This window comes from Ylistrum balloti, unplaced genomic scaffold (genome assembly GCF_031769215.1).
Source record: "Ylistrum balloti isolate Yb309-2 unplaced genomic scaffold, AGI_CSIRO_Ybal_v1 Utg370052, whole genome shotgun sequence".
Lineage (NCBI taxonomy): Eukaryota > Metazoa > Mollusca > Bivalvia > Pectinida > Pectinidae > Ylistrum > Ylistrum balloti.
In genome coordinates this window covers 714,823-738,758 of record NW_026782104.1, presented here as the reverse complement: position 1 = coordinate 738,758, position 23,936 = coordinate 714,823, and the positions used below count along the sequence as shown (strand labels likewise).

Here is a 23,936-nt window from a genome sequence, read left to right as displayed (position 1 = left end):
AACACCATTTAACACGAGGAAAGATGTTATTTTAAACATTTCGACCTACTTTGAATTGTACTAAGGTTTGTCTATTTTCCTCCAAAAAATCCCAATGGTGCCCCTAACGGTAACTTATGCGCCTTTTAATTTTTTTACAACAGCTGACTCAGTTCACATCTAAACCGGGATTGAAAAGTAGATATCACTGACGGGGTGACTTCGAATTGTATCGACAACCCTTTCAAAATTGACTTTTGACTTGAAATGCACGTGCACAAAAGTGTAAGCCGGTGTCGCTTGCCGGTGTGGTGGAAGTAGCTCGGCCTGTCATCACCCTACCTGTAGGTCCGTCACGCTCCTAGATAATGAGATAATCAAATTTCATTAATATTCATAAGTCATTCGCATTGTCCAATCAAACCGTGCGACCTTACTAAACCAACCAATCAACATCTACTATAGGTCAATCCATCTGCCCTAGAAGAGATGGCGTCGATTGGAGTAAGTACAACTTTGGCTAGTTTACTACGTCAATTTTTAGATGTTTTTCATTTGAAATTTAAATTTTAAAGGTACTCTGTAGCGTGCTTACACGATGTAGATAACAGAAATATGAAAAGTCTCTACTGTTAGACCTTCAGCGTTTGTAAATTTAACCGAAACATTACGAGCCTGACACTGACAACCCTCCCTGATTTCGGGGTCACCGTAAAGTTGTTTATTTACTTCAACTTCGGTAAACAGGTGATTTGAATAGTGACACATGCAAAAAAGTGTCTTTTTTATTGATACGACATTCATTTAATTGCATCATCTCTTTCGATGACATATGTACGACGTTGCATGAGGTAGGAATAGATAAAAATTAGAAACCGCTGTGCCGACAGTCCAACTGAACGTAATTTGGCACGTTTCACTTTGCACTGTCGCGCGCGTCCTGCCGAGGTGAAATCGTTGAGAGGCCACCAACGGGGATTTCTTCTGTAGAAGTCTGTTATTTTTTTTTCAACTAACGAATCTTATGTTTAGTGTCGTTCATTCATTACACATTTAATTGGGCACGTTTTATTATTGTTTATCATTGAGACATTACTACAATGTTGAGGTAGAATTTATTAAAAAGTTCAGACACACATTTATCTACACAGGGGGCCAATAATCAGAGTGATACATTTGTCTTACCTAGAGAAGGTTACATAATAAATCAGATAGGAACTGAACACTCTCATTCTTGACAGATAGAATGATTTGTAATATGAAATAGCATAATTTCAAGCTGAGAAAGTGCAGCTGTAATTCAAACCTAGAATTTCAAATCCTCAATATAAGGATATTATAGGTACACAGGTTTTTGTCCCCATAACTCTTACTTCATCGAAGTATTCTCTAGACAAGTTGGTTGCTTCAAGTAATCACCATGAAGATCACAAGTGGAGTCATGAATATTTGAATTTCTGCCTACTTCTTCTATATGAAATCTTTGAGATGAATCAGATTTCACAGGGGAGGGAATTTCCTTCTGTGGGTCTAGTTAGTTGGATCAGAGACGTATATAACGTTATATGTGATATATACATCTCTGGTTGGATACTAAATGTGAAAAGAAATGGAAAATGTGTTAACCAGACTAGGACTTTCAAAGGGGACCCTCCTCATATTGTTTACAACCAGTTGGGTTACTTGCCAAGTTGGATATTCTGTTCATCCTCCACTGAAAGGCTGTAATATTGAAATCTTTTATCCTACTTAAAGTGACCATACAAACTTTACAAACATTATGTCATCATCCAGTACAAAATCCTACTTCAGATTTGTTTATTTATTAGAAAGTCTTCAGAACTGAGGAAGAAATCTGGTCTGCAACCTGTTTGATTTACTTGAAGTATGATTTGACTGAAATTCTTTCTACATTTGTAAAGTCTATTTATTATTTCAATGCATTTGTATTAGCGATCAAATTAAACACTTAATTATAATTGTGCTAATAAAGTTAAATTGAATTGAATATCACAAATATTTATGATATTTCATCTCATGCATATTTTAATGATATTATAGGCCAAGGGGCCAAGCCACTCCAAAAGGACCCCAATAGTGACACAACGGATGCAGCAATTCAAACAGCGTTCCCATGGTGATGTATCAACACAGAAGCTGCACCGTTGTGAGGCCAAGGGCTGTGATAAGGCCTTCACAAGTCTGCCCGGACTTAAGTATCACATGAACACTAGCCATAGTGAGACACACCAACAGTTCCATTGTCATATGTGTCATAACTCATTCAAAAGGTAAAAGTTCGTATTAAAATAATAAAAATTGATAAAAAAAATTGAGGGAAAAAAAGTAAGTTTCAGTGGAAGACTGACTACATGTTTAAACTTTACAGTAGATGTTAGGCGCAGCCATGTTTGGAAGAGAGAGATTTTATTTAAATTTGTAATGAAAATTGATAGTGTGGTTGTATTTGTGCTGAGAGATATTGCTATACATTGTTGTTCACTGATGTATATTTAATTGCATGCTTAGCACCAGTGGTTGTAGGCTGTAAACATTGTAATACAATTTTTTGACCATGTGTGATATTGTAAACATTGTAATACATTGTTGTCATATGTGTTTCTTTGCTTGCAGTGCTAATGGTCTGAAGTACCACACAGAGAATAAGAAGGCAAAGTGCCATGAAGAGGGTGGGACACAAAAGTCATGCTTCTGTTGTCCAGAAGTCGAGGCAGACACCACCACTGGTCAGCAGTCTGGGGTCTCAGATAGTGAAGGTGACCACATCAACATTGAGGAGATTGTTAGTGACAGGAATTTTTCGTGCTGCTCAGAACTCAAAGATAAATTTATGGGTGCAAATGAGGGCATACAGAAGGAAACTAAAGGTAAGAAAAATGAAATCAGTGAAAGGCAGACCTGTATTCCAAAGGGATCTAAGATTGACCTTTACAATCTGACAGGTACAATGACTGACTTTTACTATGGGACAGGTGGTAGGACTGACCTCTGCTATCAGAAAGGTGCAAGAAGTGCCTTCTACCATAGGACAGGTGCTAGGACTGATCTCCACAGTCTTACAGGTGCTAGGACTGACCTCCAAAATCTGACAGGTGCAAGAACTGATCTCTATAATGTTGTGGGTGCTAGGGTTGATCTCTACAGTCTGACAGGTACAATGACTGACCTCTACAATCTGACCAGTGCTAAGACTGACCTCTACAATCTGACAGGTGCAAGAACTGACCTTTATAATGTTATGGGTGCTAGGATTGACATCCACAATAATCTTATTCACACCACTTAATTTGAAAGTCACTGTGACCCACAATTAAAGGTATCATCAGAGATACATTGTGAGTATTAATCAGTGAGTTGTGTTTGCTATTCAGACACATGTCAAAGTCAGTCAACATTAGAATAGAAAACAGAATGGCACTTGTAATGGCTTCCTCAACAAAATTTTGAAGAAATGGGATGTGAATTTGGAAGCCAGTCAAACAGGAAATATTTCTCCGAAACATTAAAGGTTTATATCTGGCGTCCATGATTATATGGAATATGCAATGATAGGGACATTGATGATGACCCACCTCAACCATGTAGTAAATCAACAACAAATGACGCATGCCAGGGACTTCAGACTGTTATAAGGTACTTGGAATACACACCTGACGTTCGAGACTTGCTGTTTGCATGTGTACGTGACATGGATACATTTTTGACCAACTTCTTTCATACTAAAGGTATTTTGTGTGTTGCTTATACATGCATTTTACCTGTACCATACACTATCGTATACGTTGATAAGACGTTTATAGAAAGCCAACAAAGTCTAAAAAGCTTGTCTCCAGTTTAATTGGAACCCAGATAATTTTAAGTATTTTGTCATTCTCCAAATGTTTCAATATAACCAGGTTTGGCTATAGATCAATATGTTTGGTAATGAGGCTGATCTCTTGTTACTGGACCAGTAAGTTTGGTACTGAGACTGATCTCTTGTAACTGGACCAATAAGTTTGGTACTGAGACTGATCTCTTGTAACTGGACCAATAAGTTTGGTACTGAGACTGATCTCTTGTAACTGGACCAATAAGGTTGGTGCTTGATGTTGTCTCTTGTAACTGGACCAATAAGGTTGGTAGTGAGACTGGTCTATTGTAACTGTACCAATAAGGTTGGTACTGAGCCTGATCTCTTGTAACTGGACCAATAAGGTTGGTGCTGGATGTTGTCTCTTGTAACTGGACCAATAAGTTTAGTGCTGGATGTTGTCCCTTGTACCTGGACCAATAAGGTTGGTAATGAGACTGATCTCTTGTAACTGGACCAATAAGGTTGGTACTGAGACTGATCTCTTGTAACTGGACCAATAAGGTTGGTACTGATACTGATCTCCTGTAACTGGACCAATAAGTTTGGTGCTGGATGTTGTCTCTTGTAATTAGACCAATAAGTTTGGTGCTGGATATTGTCTCTTGTAACTAGACCAATAAGGTTGGTAATGAGACTGATCTCTTGTAACTGGACCAATAAGGTTGGTACTGAGACTGATCTCTTGTAACTGGACAAATAAGGTTGGTGCTGGATGTTGTCTCTTGTAACTGGACCAATAAGGTTGGTAGTGAGACTGATCTCTTGTAACTGGACCAATAAGTTTGGTACTGAGACTGATCTCTTGTAACTGGACCAATAAGGTTGGTGCTGGATGTTGTCTCTTGTAACTGGACCAATAAGTTGGTAGTGAGACTGGTCTCTTGTAACTGGACCAATAAGGTTGGTACTGAGCCTGATCTCTTGTAACTGGACCAATAAGGTTGGTACTGAGACTGATCTCTTGTAACTGGACCAATAAGGTTGGTGCTGGATGTTGTCTCTTGTAACTGGACCAATAAGGTTGGTAGTGAGACTGATCTCATGTAACTGGACCAATAAGTTTGGTACTGAGACTGACCTCTTGTAACTGGACCAATAAGGTTGGTGCTGGATGTTGTCTCTTGTAACTGGACCAATAAGGTTGGTAGTGAGACTGATCTCTTGTAACTGGACCAATAAGGTTGTTAGTGAGACTGGTCTCTTGTAACTGGACCAATAAGGTTGGTACTGAGCCTGATCTCTTGTAACTGGACCAATAAGGTTGGTAATGAGACTGATCTCTTGTAACTGGACCAATAAGGTTGGTGGACCAATAAGGTTGGTAGTGAGACTGGTCTCTTGTAACTGGACCAATAAGGTTGGTAGTGAGACTGGTCTCTTGTAACTGGACCAATAAGGTTGGTACTGAGCCTGATCTCTTGTAACTGGACCAATAACGTTAGTAGTGAGACTGGTCACTTGTAACTGGACCAATAAGGTTGTTGCTGGATGTTGTCTCTTGTAACTGGACCAATAAGTTTAGTGCTGGATGTTGTCCCTTGTACCTGGGCCAATAAGGTTGGTAATGAGACTGATATCTTGTAACTGGACCAATAAGGTTGGTAATGAGAATGATCTCTTGTAACTGGACCAATAAGGTTGGTAGTGAGACTGGTCTCTTGTAACTGGACCAATAAGGTTGGTAATGAGACTGATCTCTTGTAACTGGACCAGTAAGGTTGGTGCTGGATGTTGTCTCTTGTAACTGGACCAGTAAGGTTGGTACTGAGGCTGATCTCTCGTAACTGGACCAATAAGGTTGGTACTGAGGCTGATCTCTTGTAACTGGACCAATAAGTTTGGTGCTGGATGTTGTCTCTTGTAACTAGACCAATAAGGTTGGTAATGAGACTGATCTCTTGTAACTGTACCAATAAGGTTGACACTGAGAATGATCTCTTGTAACTGGACCAATAAGGTTGGTAGTGAGACTGGTCTCTTGTAACAGGACCAATAAGGTTGGTACTGAGCCTGATCTCTTGTAACTGGACCAATAAGGTTGGTAATGAGACTGATCTCTTGTAACTGGACCAATAAGGTTGGTACTGAGACTGATCTCTTGTAACTGGACCAATAAGGTTGGTGCTGGATGTTGTCTCTTGTAACTGGACCAATAAGGTTGGTAGTGAGACTGATCTCATGTAACTGGACCAATAAGTTTGGTACTGAGACTGACCTCTTGTAACTGGACCAATAAGGTTGGTGCTGGATGTTGTCTCTTGTAACTGGACCAATAAGGTTGGTAGTGAGACTGATCTCTTGTAACTGGACCAATAAGGTTGTTAGTGAGACTGGTCTCTTGTAACTGGACCAATAAGGTTGGTACTGAGCCTGATCTCTTGTAACTGGACCAATAAGGTTGGTAATGAGACTGATCTCTTGTAACTGGACCAATAAGGTTGGTGGACCAATAAGGTTGGTAGTGAGACTGGTCTCTTGTAACTGGACCAATAAGGTTGGTAGTGAGACTGGTCTCTTGTAACTGGACCAATAAGGTTGGTACTGAGCCTGATCTCTTGTAACTGGACCAATAACGTTAGTAGTGAGACTGGTCACTTGTAACTGGACCAATAAGGTTGTTGCTGGATGTTGTCTCTTGTAACTGGACCAATAAGTTTAGTGCTGGATGTTGTCCCTTGTACCTGGGCCAATAAGGTTGGTAATGAGACTGATATCTTGTAACTGGACCAATAAGGTTGGTAATGAGACTGATCTCTTGTAACTGGACCAATAAGGTTGGTACTGAGACTGATCTCTTGTAACTGGACCAATAAGGTTGGTACTGATACTGATCTCCTGTAACTGGACCAATAAGTTTGGTGCTGGATGTTGTCTCTTGTAATTAGACCAATAAGTTTGGTGCTGGATATTGTCTCTTGTAACTAGACCAATAAGGCTGGTAATGAGAATGATCTCTTGTAACTGGACCAATAAGGTTGGTAGTGAGACTGGTCTCTTGTAACTGGACCAATAAGGTTGGTAATGAGACTGATCTCTTGTAACTGGACCAGTAAGGTTGGTGCTGGATGGACCAGTAAGGTTGGTCTGAGTTTCTCTTGTAACTGTCTCTTGTAACTGGACCAGTAAGGTTGGTACTGAGGCTGATCTCTCGTAACTGGACCAATAAGGTTGACTGAGGCTGATCTCTTGTAACTGGACCAATAAGTTTGGTGCTGGATGTTGTCTCTTGTAACTAGACCAATAAGGTTGGTAATGAGACTGATCTCTTGTAACTGTACCAATAAGGTTGACACTGAGAATGATCTCTTGTAACTGGACCAATAAGGTTGGTAGTGAGACTGGTCTCTTGTAACAGGACCAATAAGGTTGGTACTGAGACTGATCTCTCATAACTGGACCAATAAGTTTAGTGCTGGATGTTGTCTCTTGTACCTGGGCCAATAAGGTTGGTAATGAGACTGATATCTTGTAACTGGACCAATAAGGTTGGTAATGAGACTGAACTCTTGTAACTGGACCAATAAGGTTGGTACTGAGACTGATCTCTTGTAACTGGACCAATAAGGTTGGTACTGAGACTGATCTCCTGTAACTGGACCAATAAGTGTGGTGCTGGATGTTGTCTCTTGTAATTAGACCAATAATTTTGGTGCTGGATATTGTCTCTTGTAACTAGACCAATAAGGTTGGTAATGAGACTGATCTCTTGTAACTGGACCAGTAAGGTTGGTACTGAGACTGATCTCTTGTAACTGGACCAATAAGGTTGGTACTGATACTGATCTCTTGTAACTGGACCAATAAAGTTGGTGCTGGATGTTGTCTCTTGTAACTGGACCAACAAGGTTGGTACTGGGCCTGATCTCTTGTAACTGGACCATTAAGGTTGGTACTGATACTGATCTTTTGTAACTGGACCAATAAGTTTGGTGCTGGATGTTGTCTCTTGTAACTAGACCAATAAGGTTGGTAATGAGACTGATCTCTTGTAACTGGACCAATAAGGTTGGTAATGAGACTGATCTCTTGTAACTGGACCAATAAGTTTGGTGCTGGATGTTGTCTCTTGTAATTAGACCAATAAGTTTGGTGCTGGATATTGTCTCTTGTAACTAGACCAATAAGGTTGGTAGTGAGACTGATCTCTTGTAACTGGACCAATAAGGTTGGTACTAAGACTGACCTCTCATAACTGGACAAATAAGTTTGGTGCTGGATGTTGTCTGTTGTAACTGGACCAATAAGGTTGGTACTGATACTGATCTCTTGTAACTGGACAAATAAGTTTGGTGCTGGATGTTGTCTGTTGTAACTGGACCAATAAGGTTGGTACTGATACTGATCTCTTGTAACTGGACCAATAAAGTTGGTGCAGGGATATGCGTATGCACAATAATATGATAAGTGCTGGAAGGAGTTCTATGCACTGATCAGTGAGGTCAGTAGTTATTATGTCTTCTACAGACATGTAGTCATTGGGAACAAATAAAAAGATAGAGTACTAGAGTACCTTGTATAAAAATTATGATATTGAGAGAGACTTGGCACAATTTATCTCATAGACTGTCGGTTGTGAATTCATGCCGAGCCCTGTGATAATTATTAATTATTTGCAGCATCTATAGAGGTGAGGATCAAGTTACCAACGTACTAAGGTCTAAATCTGACGATTGACTGTCTACAGAGAGAACCTTATAAATGATATGACTAAGTAAACCTTGTTTGTTGAAGTGTTGCACTGATATGCACACTGAACTCGCATGTGGATGGGAATTTTCATGCCTCATTGTAAGGAATATTATACACTGACAAAAAAAATTTGTTATGTAATTTCTGCCACACTATATTATGTCATTTAATCATTTCCTGCCGGAGATTGCATCATTGATATATTAAGACTGTGGAATCATTTATATAAGGCGGAGTTATAAATAAATAAAGAAACGTGACACTCATTGGCTGTGATCGAGGGGCAGTTTTCCTTGTAAAATTTTGTCCTGAAAAGTAGCTTGACGTACAGAGTTGATGGGATGGAGTTAACCATATTTTCGGTTTTGGATCAGTGATTTTAACTGATTTGACCACTGAGAGGTAGGTACGTCATTATGTTCGTGACTGACTACAAACATACTGGAACTATACATAGTTAGGAAGAGGGTGTGACTCACATAATTCATGTTCAGGATATATTGTTAATTAAAGTAGTGATTTTTGTACAGGTTTGTTCTAACCTTAAAATAGTAGCTACTACAGGTAAGAAGTGCACATGTTGTTGAACCTTGAATTTAATTATTAGCAATTATATATCACTGGTTTAACTAACAAGGATCAGTATCAAGTCCATGCGTGGTAAAAACCTCTCCAATGTAAATATGTCTGCCTTTCAGTGAAATTACAAATCAGATCTATCTCATTGTGTAGCAGTAAGCCCATCCCCTGACTTGCGGTGAAAAGTCGGGTGTTGGCACCCTGGATTTTTCATTGCACAATAATTATAGTGACTATGAAATTGTTCTTGTATGGTTTAAAGAATTCTATGCAGACTTTAAAGATACAAAGCAAATAAATCATAAAAGTTAGAGAACTTTTCAATTGATGTAATTTCAGAATTCGAAAAGAAGGTGCCCCCTCCTCTTCAACTTTTGGAGGAGGACGTTAGCATCAAGGATTCAGATAACATGCAGCAGCTGGGGTGTGGGGAGGCTTGTAAACTCTATAAGGGGCCAAGAACAGACTCTCGGGCCTCAAGGGACAACGTTCCAACAGAGGTCGGAGCTGGTGCGGCGGACATGCTGAAAGAGTTTGCCATCATCGCCACCAGCCCACAGAGTCCACTGATGCAGACTGGTCAGCCCTTCTGCTGGGACAAACATGTACAAGCTGAAAAATCTAAGTAGGTTTTGTTTATTAACTGTTTATTTACAAGCAAGATGTATTCAGGCACGTTTGAGACTAAAATATATCTGAAACATGTAACTATGCCAAGGTGGAATTGATGTAACAAGGGTTGTTATTTGTTTCAATGACACTGCAAGGATTCGAACCAGGAACCTCTGGCTTATTAGTCTTATGCTCAAATTGATCAAAGTGGAGGGAAGAGGTTAGTGGAGTGGTATATTACAGCTGGGTTTTTACTAGAGTTACACTTACAGGAAGTATCATAGTAATCTGCTATTTGAAATGAATAGTATATCTTTCTTTTTTTTCAGTTAATTTTGTGCTTGGTATTAAAAAAAAATCATTTCATCAATCAAATTAGGAAAGATAGCTGATATTTATGAACTTTTCTTCAGATACAAGTAATTAAGATATTGTTCCACATGTCAAGTGTCAGTTTTCACAAACAAGACCTGATGTAAGTATGCTTGTGTGACTTGTTGCTCAGATCCATGGGCATGGAGGATCAAAAGTTGGGAGAGGGCAAGTTGGCAGGTTACCATGGGAACAGTGACTACTCCGATAGAAACCTAACCAATGAGACAGTCTCTCAACAGGAGAAAGGCAGCTATTATTATAGGTGTGTATCTTTGCAGGATAATACCATATAAGGAATTTATATCACTACATGTAAATTTTGCCACTAAATGTTAGAACGGAAATTAAAGGTTTTAGCCATTCCATGATTTTAACATTGAAGAGCAGGAACTAGAGATATGAAATGTAACTTCTGTTTTTAGTTAGCAACTGTACACCTTGTGCTGAGTACTTTTGTAATAGCTAAAAAGCAATGTGATTGTTGGTCTTCATGTTATCCTGTTGACCTTGTGATAACCTTTAATGACCTTGACCTTTTACAGTGATCACAGTGAGGATGGCAGTGACCCTCGAGTGACTTCCTCCTCACCCTTCCCAGCATCCAACTCTATTGACGGGGACTGGTCCCATAAATGGCCGACAGCTGTCTGGCAGTGTTTTGTTAAAGGTAATTATGTGTACTGTACTTGAAATTTACAGGATGATACCTGTGCAAGCTGTTAATAAGAATACACCAGTTCAATGGGCCATTTTGAAACCTTTAACATTTGTCTCATTACCATGCTCATATACCTGACTGTGTAATTATGTATCTTCTGTTTTGTATATGTTTTATTCATGATAAAAAAATTTCAGCTTTTTATCAGCGCAACATCAATTACATATCACAACCATACTTCAGATGTTTTAGATTTTAGAAAACAGATCAGTTTCGATAAAGGTATTGACCTCCTTACCAACAAATCTTGTATGTAGTTAATAAGTATTATCTTCTTTTAACCAATGGCTGTCCTTTAGGATATGTAAGTATTACATGCACCTGAAAGGTAAATGTTGTGACATAGGACACTTGACATTTGGACTACTATTGTCATTTTCTATTTCCATATTACCTGCGTCAAGTTTTTTCACTTCATTGTTGTGACAAAGTGTATACTTCATCAATGAATTACCTTTTGATATGGATACAATGGATTGTAACTGCTAATTACCTTGTTAACATACAATATATATATCCAGCAATAAGCCTGTTCCTGGTAATAAGCCCACCCATATATATGAGAGGAAATGCTAGCAAATTTTTTCATTGTCTTGCACAAAGTCTGCCACAGGATTTTTGGTGTTGGCTTTTTGGAATTAGCAATTGGAGAATAAAAGTCTTTTTTCTTTGATTCAGAGGCAAGAGAAATTCTAATCCTGTTAGATTTAGAGATATTTACAATATGACGTTATATATAAATTTGACATAATCTGCTTATGTGCTGGATCATTCAGGATCAATGCAAATAGTCCATTTCAGTTGGAGTTATCTCCCTTGCTATTCTCCTTCCTAGATGGATTTAGATGGAATACTTCATCTGCACCGATAATAATCAAACTTCTTGTTTAGTATTCAGAGGAGTCATGGTCATGATTTTAGTACACAGCTTTATTTATTTTTAATTGTTTTTGCTTTATGTTAGGGAACTATCATACAACTTTTAAACAGATGTTTGTGTTGTTACTTGGCTGTTTTACTGTTGAATACATATGAATGACTCTGTGATGCATGCTTATTTTATTTAATGTCCACATTTTTTATCAATGTGTAGATAGTAAGTAATTATTGTTGTCATTTGTTAAAATTCATGATAATTCCTCCCAATTATCGTGTATTAGCTGATGTGTAAAATATGAATGACCATTATTCTATTTTATTGGAAAAAAAACCCCCAAAAAACCACTCATATGAAAGACAAGACCTACAATGTTTTTGAAATGAACAACACTCACTCACCCACAAAGGCATAAGATTAATACTGAAACCTTCAGTACATTCTTCAATCTTAATTTCCCTTTTAAGTTGCTACATAAAAATAAGAAACAAAGTTTTTGCCTTTCACTTTGAATACAGCTATATACAAATAAAATCTATGAAATTTGTGGTTTTGAACTCTTTGTGGATTTATTGGCAGTCGTGTAGCATGGGTTGGAATAAATGCGGAGCAACATACCTGCACATATAGTGGAGTCATAAACATAACTGTCACATTGATGGTGCACATTTTAATGATGGAAATTATAAGGAATCAAAGGCATTGCAAAAAGCATGTTAACATCTAACCCACGGCCAGACAATAATTGTGTAGCGCATCTTATCACAAGATAATGAAAGGTGATTGGTTGACCTTGTGGTTGACCTTTCAAGAAACTGACAAAGTATAGGGTGCTTGGTTGACCTTGTGGTTGAATTTTCAACAAAATAACCAATTATAGGGTGGTTGGTTGACCTTATGGTTGACCTTTATACAAATTGACAAGGGATTAATTCCCCAGTTAGATTTGAATATTCGGTATGAGGTAATCTTCTGATGATTCAGGTTTCCTTTCACATACAAACCCATACATACTTATATCTGGGCCAACAAGAATAATTAACTCACTTTCATAATTGTTGGAAAATAAATAAGGATGACTGATGACCAGTTGGATTCTCAGAGAGATTTTGTTTAATACACTTTCTAGAGAAAATTGACCAAAATATGGAATTTTATTTTGTACTTGTTTTTTAATGAAGAAAATATCATCAGTCTCATTAATTCATTATTTCACTTTTTTAGAAATCAACATCAAAATTTATTCAAACATTGAAAATAAGATTTTAATGTTACTTCAGATTTATTCTATTGTAATAACAGCAGTGATATGTTCGATCTTACAGGAACTATAGTGCACTTTATAGATGGTAATGGAGACTGGAAAAGTGTGGAGGAGCTAGCAAGGCATAAAGAACTGTCACAACAGGCCTGTAGACAGGGCAAATGTCCAAGGTAAGGCTTCACAGCAGTCCAGTAGACTAGTCCCAGGTAAGGTTACACTGTAGACCTGTAGACAGGGCACAAGTCCCAGGTAAGGTTACTCTATAGGCCTGTAGACAGGGCACAAGTCCCAGGTAAGGTTACTCTATAGGCCTGTAGACAGGGCACAAGTTCCTGGTAAGGTTACTCTATAGGCCTGTAGACAGGGCACAAGTCCCAGGTAAGGTTACTCTATAGGCCTGTAGACAGGGCACAAGTTCCTGGTAAGGTTACTCTATAGGCCTGTAGACAGGGCACAAGTCCCAGGTAAGGTTACTCTATAGACCTGTAGACAGGGCACAAGTCCCAGGTATGGTTACTCTATAGGCCTGTAGACAGGGCACAAGTTCCTGGTAAGGTTACTCTATAGGCCTGTAGACAGGGCACAAGTCCCAGGTAAGGTTACTCTATAGGCCTGTAGACAGGACACAAGTTCCAGGTAAGGTGTCACAGCAGTCCTGTAGACAGGGCACAAGTCCCGGGTAAGGTTACTCTATAGACCTGTAGACAGGGCACAAGTTCCAGGTGAGGTTACTCTATAGGCCTGTAGACAGGGCACAAGTCCCAGGTAAGGTGTCACAGCAGTCCTGTAGACAGGGCACAAGTCCCAGGTGAGGTTACTCTATAGGCCTGTAGACAGGGCACAAGTCCCGGGTAAGGTTACTCTATAGGCCTGTAGACAGGGCACAAGTTCCAGGTGAGGTTACTCTATAGACCTGTAGACAGGGCACAAGTCCCAGGTAAGGTTACTCTATAGACCTGTAGACAGGGCACAAGTCCCAGGTAAGGTTACACTATAGGCCTGTAGACAGGACAAGTCCCGAGTAAGGTTACACTATAGGCCTGTAGACAGGGCACAAGTTCCAGGTAAGGTTAGTCTATAGGCCTGTAGACAGGACAGAAGTTCCAGGTGAGGTTACACTATAGGCCTGTAGACACGGCACAAGTTCCAGGTAAGGTTACACTATAGGCCTGTAGACAGGGCACAAGTTCCAGGTAAGGTGTCACAGCAGTCCTGTAGACAGGCAGGATTTCACTGTAGGCTTTTGGACACTGCATGTGTCACAGGTGAGGTTTCACAGCAGTCCTGTAGACAGGGCACTTGTCACAGGTAAGGTGATACACCTTGTGGATAGGACACAAGTGCCAGGCAAGATTTCACTGTAGGCTTTTGGACAGAGCTTTTGTCATGGATAAGGTGTCGCAGTAAACTGGTAGAAAGGTTTTGCTGTAGGCCTACATGTACTCCTCTAGCTTACAGACATATGTTATTCTCTAAAAGACATACATGCACTTCTCAGTCATACTTGTACTAAGTGATAACTGTACTTATGTAACAAAAGCATCTGTACTTCTCTAACAGACACACCTGTACTTCTTCTCTAACAGACACACCTGTACTTCTCTAACAGACACACTTGTACTTATATAACAGATACACCTGTACTTCTCTAGCAGACAAACATGTACTTCTCTAACAGACACACCTGTACTTCTCTAACAGATACACCTGTATTTCTCTAGCAGACACACCTGTACTTCTCTAACAGACACACCTGTTCTTATCTAACAGACACACCTGTACCTCTAACAGACAGACATGTACTCCTTTAACAGACACACCTGTACTTCTCTTACAAACGCTATATGCTTTTCTCTGATAAACACCTGTATTCCTTTAACAGACACACCTGTTCTTATCTAACAGACACACCTGTACCTCTAACAGACAGACATGTACTCCTTTAACAGACACACCTGTACTTCTCTTACAAACGCTATATGCTTTTCTCTGATAAACACCTGTATTCCTTTAACAGACACACCTGTACTTCTCTGACAAACACTATATGCTTTTCTTTGACAAACACACCTGTACTTGTGTATCAATATACACTCTTTACATCCTTAACAGATACGTTTAGAATGATTATTATACCCTATGATTTTTATAACCTCAGGAATGAAGTTGGGGTATACCAGAATTATCCTCTTAGGACATTTATTTGCAAATCTTGTGTGGGAAACTATTCCTAAACTTGTGAACCAATTTCAATAAAAGAACACAAGAATGTTATAGACCAGATGTGTAGATGCAGATGAAGTCTATTTTTAGCAGGAATTTTGGTTGCCATGACAACCAGGTCACTATAAACAGGTTTTTGGTTGATAATGAAATGGTGTAATTCATTCAAGTCAGTAATTTGGTACATCAGGCATTTCCAGAATCGTTACTATGGTAACAGAGTAGAGGCTTTTGTTTGGTCATATTGAGGTATTGTCCAATTAAGCTGAATATGGTTAATGGGTTGGAGAACAATCAGTACTATGTTCTTCACCATTGCTCCTCTTTTGGTTGCAAAGGTAACCAATACAAGGTTTTCTTTGCATCAGTTGGGGTTATTATACCCCCTTGCAATAAAGTTAGGAGGGTATCCTGAAATCAGCTTCTCTAACCATCTGTCTGTCGATAGAAAAATTTGGTGCGGACAACTCCTCCTAAACTGCTGGATCAATTTCAATAAAACTACACAGGAATGTTAGGGACCATGTGTAGATGTGCATACAACATTTTTTCCAGCAAAATATTGACTGCTATGGTAACCAGTCAATTTAAATAGGATTTTGCTTGGAAAGTTTGTCATGACAGGTTCTCCTAAACTTAGTATCAGTTTCTTTTTCGCAAGACATAAATGTAAGTGTGCATTCTTCCCATATTAAACATGAAGTGTGTGGTTGCCTCAGTAATAGGTCATTATAAGTAGGATTTTTCACCAAAATTTTTGTAAATCTATCATAATTACATTGTCAATATTATAAAACTGTATTTTGTAAATGACAGGACATGGGAGGGGGTTAGTCAGCCATTAGCTGACAGTTCTAGTTATCTCAGGATGATATTTGTTGTCTATTCAGGTATTTATCACTCTGTGTCTTTTGTTATACTTTGCAGCTTTGCTCCCAATGGCCTCTTATTGAAGGATATACAGTGTAGACAACCAGAGACGACCAATCTTCTCTTCTCTGCTGAGGTCAAAGGTCAATCAGATGTGCTTGTCCAGTGTAAGACTGACCACCCTTTCTTTGTTAAAGACAAAGGTAAGATGATGCCAATATATTAGATTAATTTCATAAAGTGACAGATGTTGAAAATTCAAGTTTCGTTATTGGACAGTAAATGTCCTTTTATCAAAATTTCATTCTGATTCCTAGATGGTGATGTGATTTAAGCAGCAAACTGGTACAAAGTCAGTCATCTGTAAAACAACTAGACAAAGGTGCTGACGTAATTATGATAATTGATACTGACACTTGTTATATAATGATATGTCCTTCCTCCCCAGGATGGGCGTCTCTTAATGACACAATGACAGCAGAACACTATGGTATCCCTTGTAATCAGTTGGAAATAGGGGACCTATGTCTTCCTCCGTCCCATCCTGATGCAGCTTTTGGTACATTCCAAAGGTAAAGTAATCACATGCACTGTACACGTCATAGACATGTAATAAGCATACTAATATTACAGTTATTAAGCAGAAATATCATGTTTAACTGCAAAGCCCCTGCCCACAAATAAGCCCTCGTCTTCATTTTTGCGGGATTGTCATGTAGTAAACTTCTACGATAGAAGAGGGCTTATTTTACGATGAACACGGTACCAACAAATTGTCCTTTATTAAGCTCTCTGTAAATTAATTGGGAAACAAAGCATATATCAGTCACTCTAATTGGTCCAGATTGAATCAGATGAGGAATCTTGCTGTTAGGGAAAATTGGAGTACCTGGAAAGTACCCATATGGTTGGCAGGGGAAACTATACCATTTTATGGGCAATTGGGGAATCGAACCCCGGTCATCTGGGTAAAGGTCTGTGCCACCTAGCATCACTTAGCTCACCCCTACTCTTAGTCAGGATTTATATGTTGAACACATGGAGGCTGATGGCACATTAGATATGGTTTATACATGTAACTGAGTTAGATTCTCTGATCCAGCTGTCTCAGTATATACAAGCAGTCTATGTTTTAAGGAGATTTCTGATTAAAATCTTGAGCAATTCACTATCAAGCCACAGGATGCTTGTTAGAGAAAGGCTCAGGACCTGATTGCTGTGAGAGATAACTTTCTGCATTGATTTACAAGTAATGAATACAATGCATTATTACCAAAATAGATTTCATGGATGTAATTAATTTTAATCCCATAATTGGCCTGTTATTGGCCATGTAATATTTTTTCGTAAATGTCACTTGTGTTATATACCCAAAAGCAGTTTTCATTGGCTGTGCCAGTCAAAAATTGATAGTGATGTTGTAATATGAACACTGTTGAATGGCTGCCTGTTTTTTCCTGCACACTTTGACTTGTTAAAACAGAACTTCATTGAGTTATGTGATAGAAATTATCTTATATTTATTTAATTTCAGATGAGATTTTATGAAAATTGTCTCAACAAAAATAACATTTTCTAAGATTTGTTTCTTAAAATCCTAAATCATTTAAGATCCTATATATGGGGGGTACATGACCAAAGGTTTTTGCTGTTTAACTTTTGATTTTTTGGCCATTTTGTCATTAGGGAAAAAAAACCTGAAGGTGGTTTAATATTCCAAATAAAAGCTGAAACACATGTGAACAATACTTTCAGGCAAATACAACATTAGGCAAGGAATAGTTTTTGTCCAGGGTGAGACAAAAGGAAAAAAAAAGAAAAAAGTTGTGTGAATGTCTTCAAAGTTCCATGTTTTGCTAGTAAACTACATTGGTATACCAAACATTACAAAGTAATGTGATCTTTGTTTAGATCAATAACCTTTATTTTTACCTGTAGTAATAAGAGAAACTATTGAATTACCCAATGTTATGTGTGTGCTATTTATATATCTCATTTTTATCCACAGTGACACAACTAGTCCAAGCTACACATCTGCCGTATTCACACTCAGTAACATGGCTCAGGTAAACATATCTGGCATAAGCTACACGACATTGACCTCTTGATCAATAAAACAATAGCTTTTGTTTTAAAACATTTGTGCCAATATTACACTTTCTATATAGTGGTAAATTTCAGGTGGTTTATATTATTAATAAACCATATTAGACACTGAGCAAAGATCAACTGTATAATCACTAACATACATAAGTACTTAGTTTCACACATGGAAAGCCACAAAGGGGAATTTTGTTTGAAATAGTATTTTGCCATTCTGTTGAATTAAGGTGTGTATTACTCTTTGAATGATTAAAGTTGATAGTAAACATTGTTATACGTAGATTTGGACCATTATAAATGTGTACCCATGAAGTACTAAATCTCCCCTTCATGCAAGCTTCACCATGTCATGGATGAAAGGGATTCTCTGTTATAAAAGCATTGAGGTTGGACACTTGTCAGGAGAAAAAGTGCACATGCCTGACCCCTTTGACTGTAAACTATCATTATTTTACTGTTTGATTTTTTCTAAACAGCAGAGGAATCAGAGGGAACTGGAAGTAAGCCCAAAACTGACCACTGGGCAAGCAACTAGGAAGCGACCGATCAAAACAGAATCCTTGAAGGCCAAGAGACCAATGAACGGTTTCATGTTGTTTGCTAAAGAGCATCGCCTGGAGTATACCCAAATGTTTCCAGGGAAGGACAATAGGTATGGTCTTTAGCACCACTTCAGTTGTATCTCTGTTTACTAGGCAGCACAACACTCATTCTGATATAAAACCATCAGCTCACCAGACAGGGACAACAGGTTTGGTCTACACTAACACAACACTCATTCTAATATAAAACCGTCAGCTCACCAACAGGGACAACAGGTTTGGTCTACACTATCACCACACTCATTCTGATATAAAGCTGTCAGTTCACCAGACAGGGACAACAGGTTTGGTCTACACTAACACAACACTCATTCTGATATAAAGCTGTCAGTTCCCCAGACAGGGACAACAGGTTTGGTCTACACTAACACAACACTCATTCTGATATAAAGTTCTGAGTTCACCAGACAGGGACAACAGGTTTGGTCTACAGTAACACAACACTCATTCTGATATAAAGTTCTGAGTTCACCAGACAGGGACAACAGGTTTGGTCTACAGTAACACAACACTCATTCTGATATAAAGTTCTGAGTTCACCAGACAGGGACAACAGGTTTGGTCTACAGTAACACAACACTCATTCTGATATAAAGTTCTGAGTTCACCAGACAGGGACAACAGGTTTGGTCTACAGTAACACAACACTCATTCTGATATAAAGTTCTGAGTTCACCAGACAGGGACAACAGGTTTGGTCTACAGTAACACAACACTCATTCTGATATAAAGTTCTGAGTTCACCAGACAGGGACAACAGGTTTGGTCTACAGTAACACAACACTCATTCTGATATAAAGTTCTGAGTTCACCAGACAGGGACAACAGGTTTGGTCTACAGTAACACAACACTCATTCTGATATAAAGTTCTGAGTTCACCAGACAGGGACAACAGGTTTGGTCTACAGTAACACAACACTCATTCTGATATAAAGTTCTGAGTTCACCAGACAGGGACAACAGGTTTGGTCTACACTAACACAACACTCATTCTGATATAAAACCGTTAGCTCACCAGACAGGGACAATAGGTTTGGTCTACGGTAAAAATTGTAGAAAGCACTTGAAATACAGACTTTTTGCCATATAGCCTATTTGCATTACCAGCATTGCATTGGAGAATGATTTAATACATATAATGCAACATAAACACTTTAACAGTATCTTGGTATAATGGAAGACAAATTATTTATATCTAATGTTGATAGGTCCATCAGCATCCTTCTTGGTGATAGATGGAAAGAAATGAACATGGCGGACAGGAACGCCTACTCTGAGAAAGCTAAAGTACTTGCTGAACAACAGAAGAAGATGCATCCTGACTGCTGGAAACGCAAAAAATGAAAATTTTGGTATTATAAAAGGTATGTTCTTTTACCTTACTGAGATGGTTTCAATAAGTATACTGTTTTTAGGTGTCTAAATTTTCAGTTTATGAATGAGTTCTGCATCCTCATAGATAGTCATTAATAGATTAATGAATGATGTAATGAATGAACAAATATTTTATTTAATCTGTGTTAATCAACCTGCGACTATTATAGAACTTTGTGACATTCATTATGACTCAACTTATGATTTTGCTGGCCATTGAGTTATAGATGGATTTATATAATATTGGCATCAAGAGTTGAAAATGCTGTTCTCTGATGGTTTGGCTTTCGGTCATAAGTGTCTTTTGTACCAATTTGCCAATGTTTGAAAACCCTACTCTATCACCACATCACTACTTGAAGAGATAAGCACAACCCTGCTACAATGATTAGCCTAAGTTTGTTGCTATGTCCCTTGAAGCTTGATTCTGAATAGAAATACTGATACATTGATTTTAAGTCCCTGATGGGTTGAGGGACAGAATCTAAATGAAGATAAAATCATCTATGAATCGAACTCTGATGATTTGAATACTTGGATGTATCAAAGTTTTTATCCATTTTTTATTCCTGTATATTAATTCTAACTTACCCCCTTATGAATCGAAGTTTTTCATAAATCAGATTTTTTGATATATCGAAGATTTTCACGAACTGTAGCTATGATAACATAGACAATGACACGTCATGATTCGAACAAAACATTTACCTGCACTGTACAGGTGTTTTCGCCCCGTGGATAAATTTCAATTTTGATAGCCCGCAATTCTTAGCATTGTGTTACAACGTTAATTAATGACTGGACTCAGATTAAAATTTAATTGCTTACTTACAAGATATGATATCAAGTCAAAGATGATGGGACATTGTGTGATGTTCACCGCAGCCATTGTGCTAATTAAGTTAGGTCTAATTTACGGAATTATGAAAACAATTGAAGTAAATACTATCACTTGTATGATGATTTCACTCATTCCCAAAGTGTCACTTTTTAGTTTTAAGCATAAAAGCACGAGAAACATGGTAATTTATCTGTCAATCATGTGTTCTCTGATTGATTCAGACTCGCCGTCATCAGAACATCAGCAAACACTCTTGTAATTTCTATGACTGAAGATGTGTGATGTTGGTGCTGTCATTTCTGGACAGAAAACATTATGATATTAATTTGCTTTCTTTTAAATTCATTATTGCCTAAAACGTGCATGTATCAGTATTAAAATAATTACAGTAACATGTGAAAACCACTTAAATGCTGCGCATTGTGTCATTTAAATTCAATTCGTTAAATGCATATACTGTGACGTGAAGGATTGATTTCTCGTTGCTTTCTCTTTAGAGTTATGTTTTTTTTCACAAATGAAAAATCCACATCTACCACCCAGTTATTTTATTTCAACAAAATTTGCTGTGATATTTGATGTCTGCTTTGTTACAGACATGAAGACAGCTTGACATCAGATCTCATTTACATGTATCACTGCCAACTTCTTGGGTTTTGCCTGTGCAGCAATCTTTAGGGCACCCAAGGAGGACTTATTAGCATTTTACTAGTTCAACAACTTTTTAAGTGTCTATTTTGTTAATTTTGCTCCACAAAGAAGCAACACTTTATTTAGTCACCACAAATCTGAAAATGTAAGTATATTTTTTTTACTTATGAATTCCATGAGACATAGCAATCATCTCTTGTGTGTATAATTACAGGTTTTCTAAGGAAGCACAGAAATATACTGAGTTTGAATGTCCAAGAAATTTTTTTTTTTGTTGGAGTTATCTCCCTGTTACAGATTTGTTGTTGTAGTCAGACACAATGACCTCTGTTGACCTCATATCACCATAGTGATGTCAGGTGAGTCAATATTCATATAGATATGTTTAATAGATACATCGTCCACTGTCACCTAACAATCAGTTGAGACATCCAGGGGCATTCATACCAATGGTATATAGTACATGTACACATTATACACAATAAATCTTTGGGCATACTTAAAAGTAGAAAATTACCAGATAGTCAATGTCAAGGTCAACAGCAATTGGACCAGTCCACTTGGGACTATCAGATATTTCTGTTTTGTTATCATGTTATTTATGATATTATGACTAATCTGTTATTTATAGAAAATTGTATTATTTTTCTGTAGACAATATCTGTCATTTCTAGACCAACTGAGATTTTATCATCCTAAGAAAGGTAATTTCATATTTCATATAACATTTTGATTATTTGAGTATTTTCAGTGATTTAAGAAAAAGAGAAAATAGGCAATTAATAAAAATGAATTGATAAACAGGTACTCTTTTGAAATACCGGCTTTTCTTGTAAATAGAAAAATTATATAGATTGTCATATTTAAGAAAATTAAACCATTATCAAATAAAATTTGGCAATTTAATTCAAATCAAATTAACTTCAAATGTTTTAGGAATTGTTTTAACTACCAGTAATTTGAATTCAAACAAACAATCACAGATTTTTCGTTTTGTTTAAAGTCAGCCTTTAGAAAACAAGGAGAGAAAAAGAAGTTTTAGTTTGATTTATTTTACATGTTGGAGTTAGTGCTAATATAACACATTATGTGCACTTAAATTGCTCAGTATTGATGTGCAGTCACATTCCCAATTTTTATGTGGAAGTGAATATTTCCTGTGTTATATGTGGAGAGGTACAAAACATTTCATGTGTTTTATTTTGGAGTGTGTGCCACATTCCTGATGTTTTATGTGAAGACATACACAACATTACGTGTGTTATATTTAGGAGTGTGTGCCACATTCCTGATGTTTTATGTGAAGACATACACAACATTACGTGTGTTATATTTAGGAGTGTGTGCCACATTCCTGATGTTTTATGTGAAGACATACACAACATTACGTGTGTGCCACATTCCTGATGTTTTATGTGAAGACATACACAACATTACGTATTCCTGATGTTTTATGTGAGGACATACACAACATTACGTATGTTTTATTTTGGAGTGTGTGCCACATTCCTGATGTTTTATGTGAAGACATACACAACATTACGTATGTTTTATTTTGGAGTGTGTGCCACATTCGTGATGTTTTATGTGAAGACATACACAACATTACGTATGTTTTATTTTGGAGTGTGTGCCACATTCCTGATGTTTTATGAAGAAATATCTACACTAGTTTGGAAGCATTTTACGGTCTTTATATTCTATTTATATATATTATTTATATGAGTTATTGATTTTATTATGTATTTTTTGCATAGAAGTGTGCAAATCCAGTTGTTCTCGTAAGTGCTTTTAGTTTATATCAAGTCATTTGTGAAGTTAAACTTATGACTCTAAGCATATATTGTGCTAGCTTGTTTGTAAATAAGAAATGTTAAAATATTTTTGTGTATTCTATGATGGTTGTCCATTTAAAATTTTGATTGCAAGTCTTTTAAAGTTACAGAGGTTCTAGTCTTAATTGGAGTTGTATGAAATCAGTTGGTGCCATATATGTTGTTAATTCCATTTCTTGTCAACACTATATCTTCCTGTGGAGATATTGTTATCTTTATGTAACTTTGATACATTTCTTAAGAAACAGTGCTTGTGTGACACTCACAGTGCTTGTTTATGGTTTCATTTAGAGCTTAGATTATTTTTGAAAGCCAATTCATTTATGATATGTAATTTCCTTACTTAATTCAAAGAAAAACAACTTTTCTTTTAAATGTTGTGATTTCACTGTTGAAATTGGCTGTTTGTTACTGAAAATAAAACATGCTTACTCTTGATGTTTAGGTCGTCTGAGCCGAAGGCTCA

At 37.5% G+C, this 23,936-nt stretch overlaps 1 protein-coding gene across 1 annotated transcript; it reads left to right on the top strand.

Annotated features, from left to right (window-relative positions):
- Nucleotides 1–468: 468 nt before the first annotated feature.
- Nucleotides 469–21,885, top strand: LOC132549301 (HMG box-containing protein 1-like). The gene is made up of 13 exons (XM_060213223.1): nt 469–483; nt 2,041–2,270; nt 2,614–2,867; nt 9,464–9,749; nt 10,242–10,373; nt 10,654–10,778; nt 13,032–13,140; nt 16,121–16,266; nt 16,512–16,635; nt 18,072–18,129; nt 18,643–18,818; nt 19,978–20,133; nt 21,581–21,885. Exons 1-12 carry the CDS (start codon nt 469–471, stop codon nt 20,111–20,113), a joined length of 1,791 nt encoding a protein of 596 aa, XP_060069206.1. The 3' UTR covers nt 20,114–20,133; nt 21,581–21,885.
- The last annotated feature ends 2,051 nt before the right edge of the window (nt 21,886–23,936 follow it).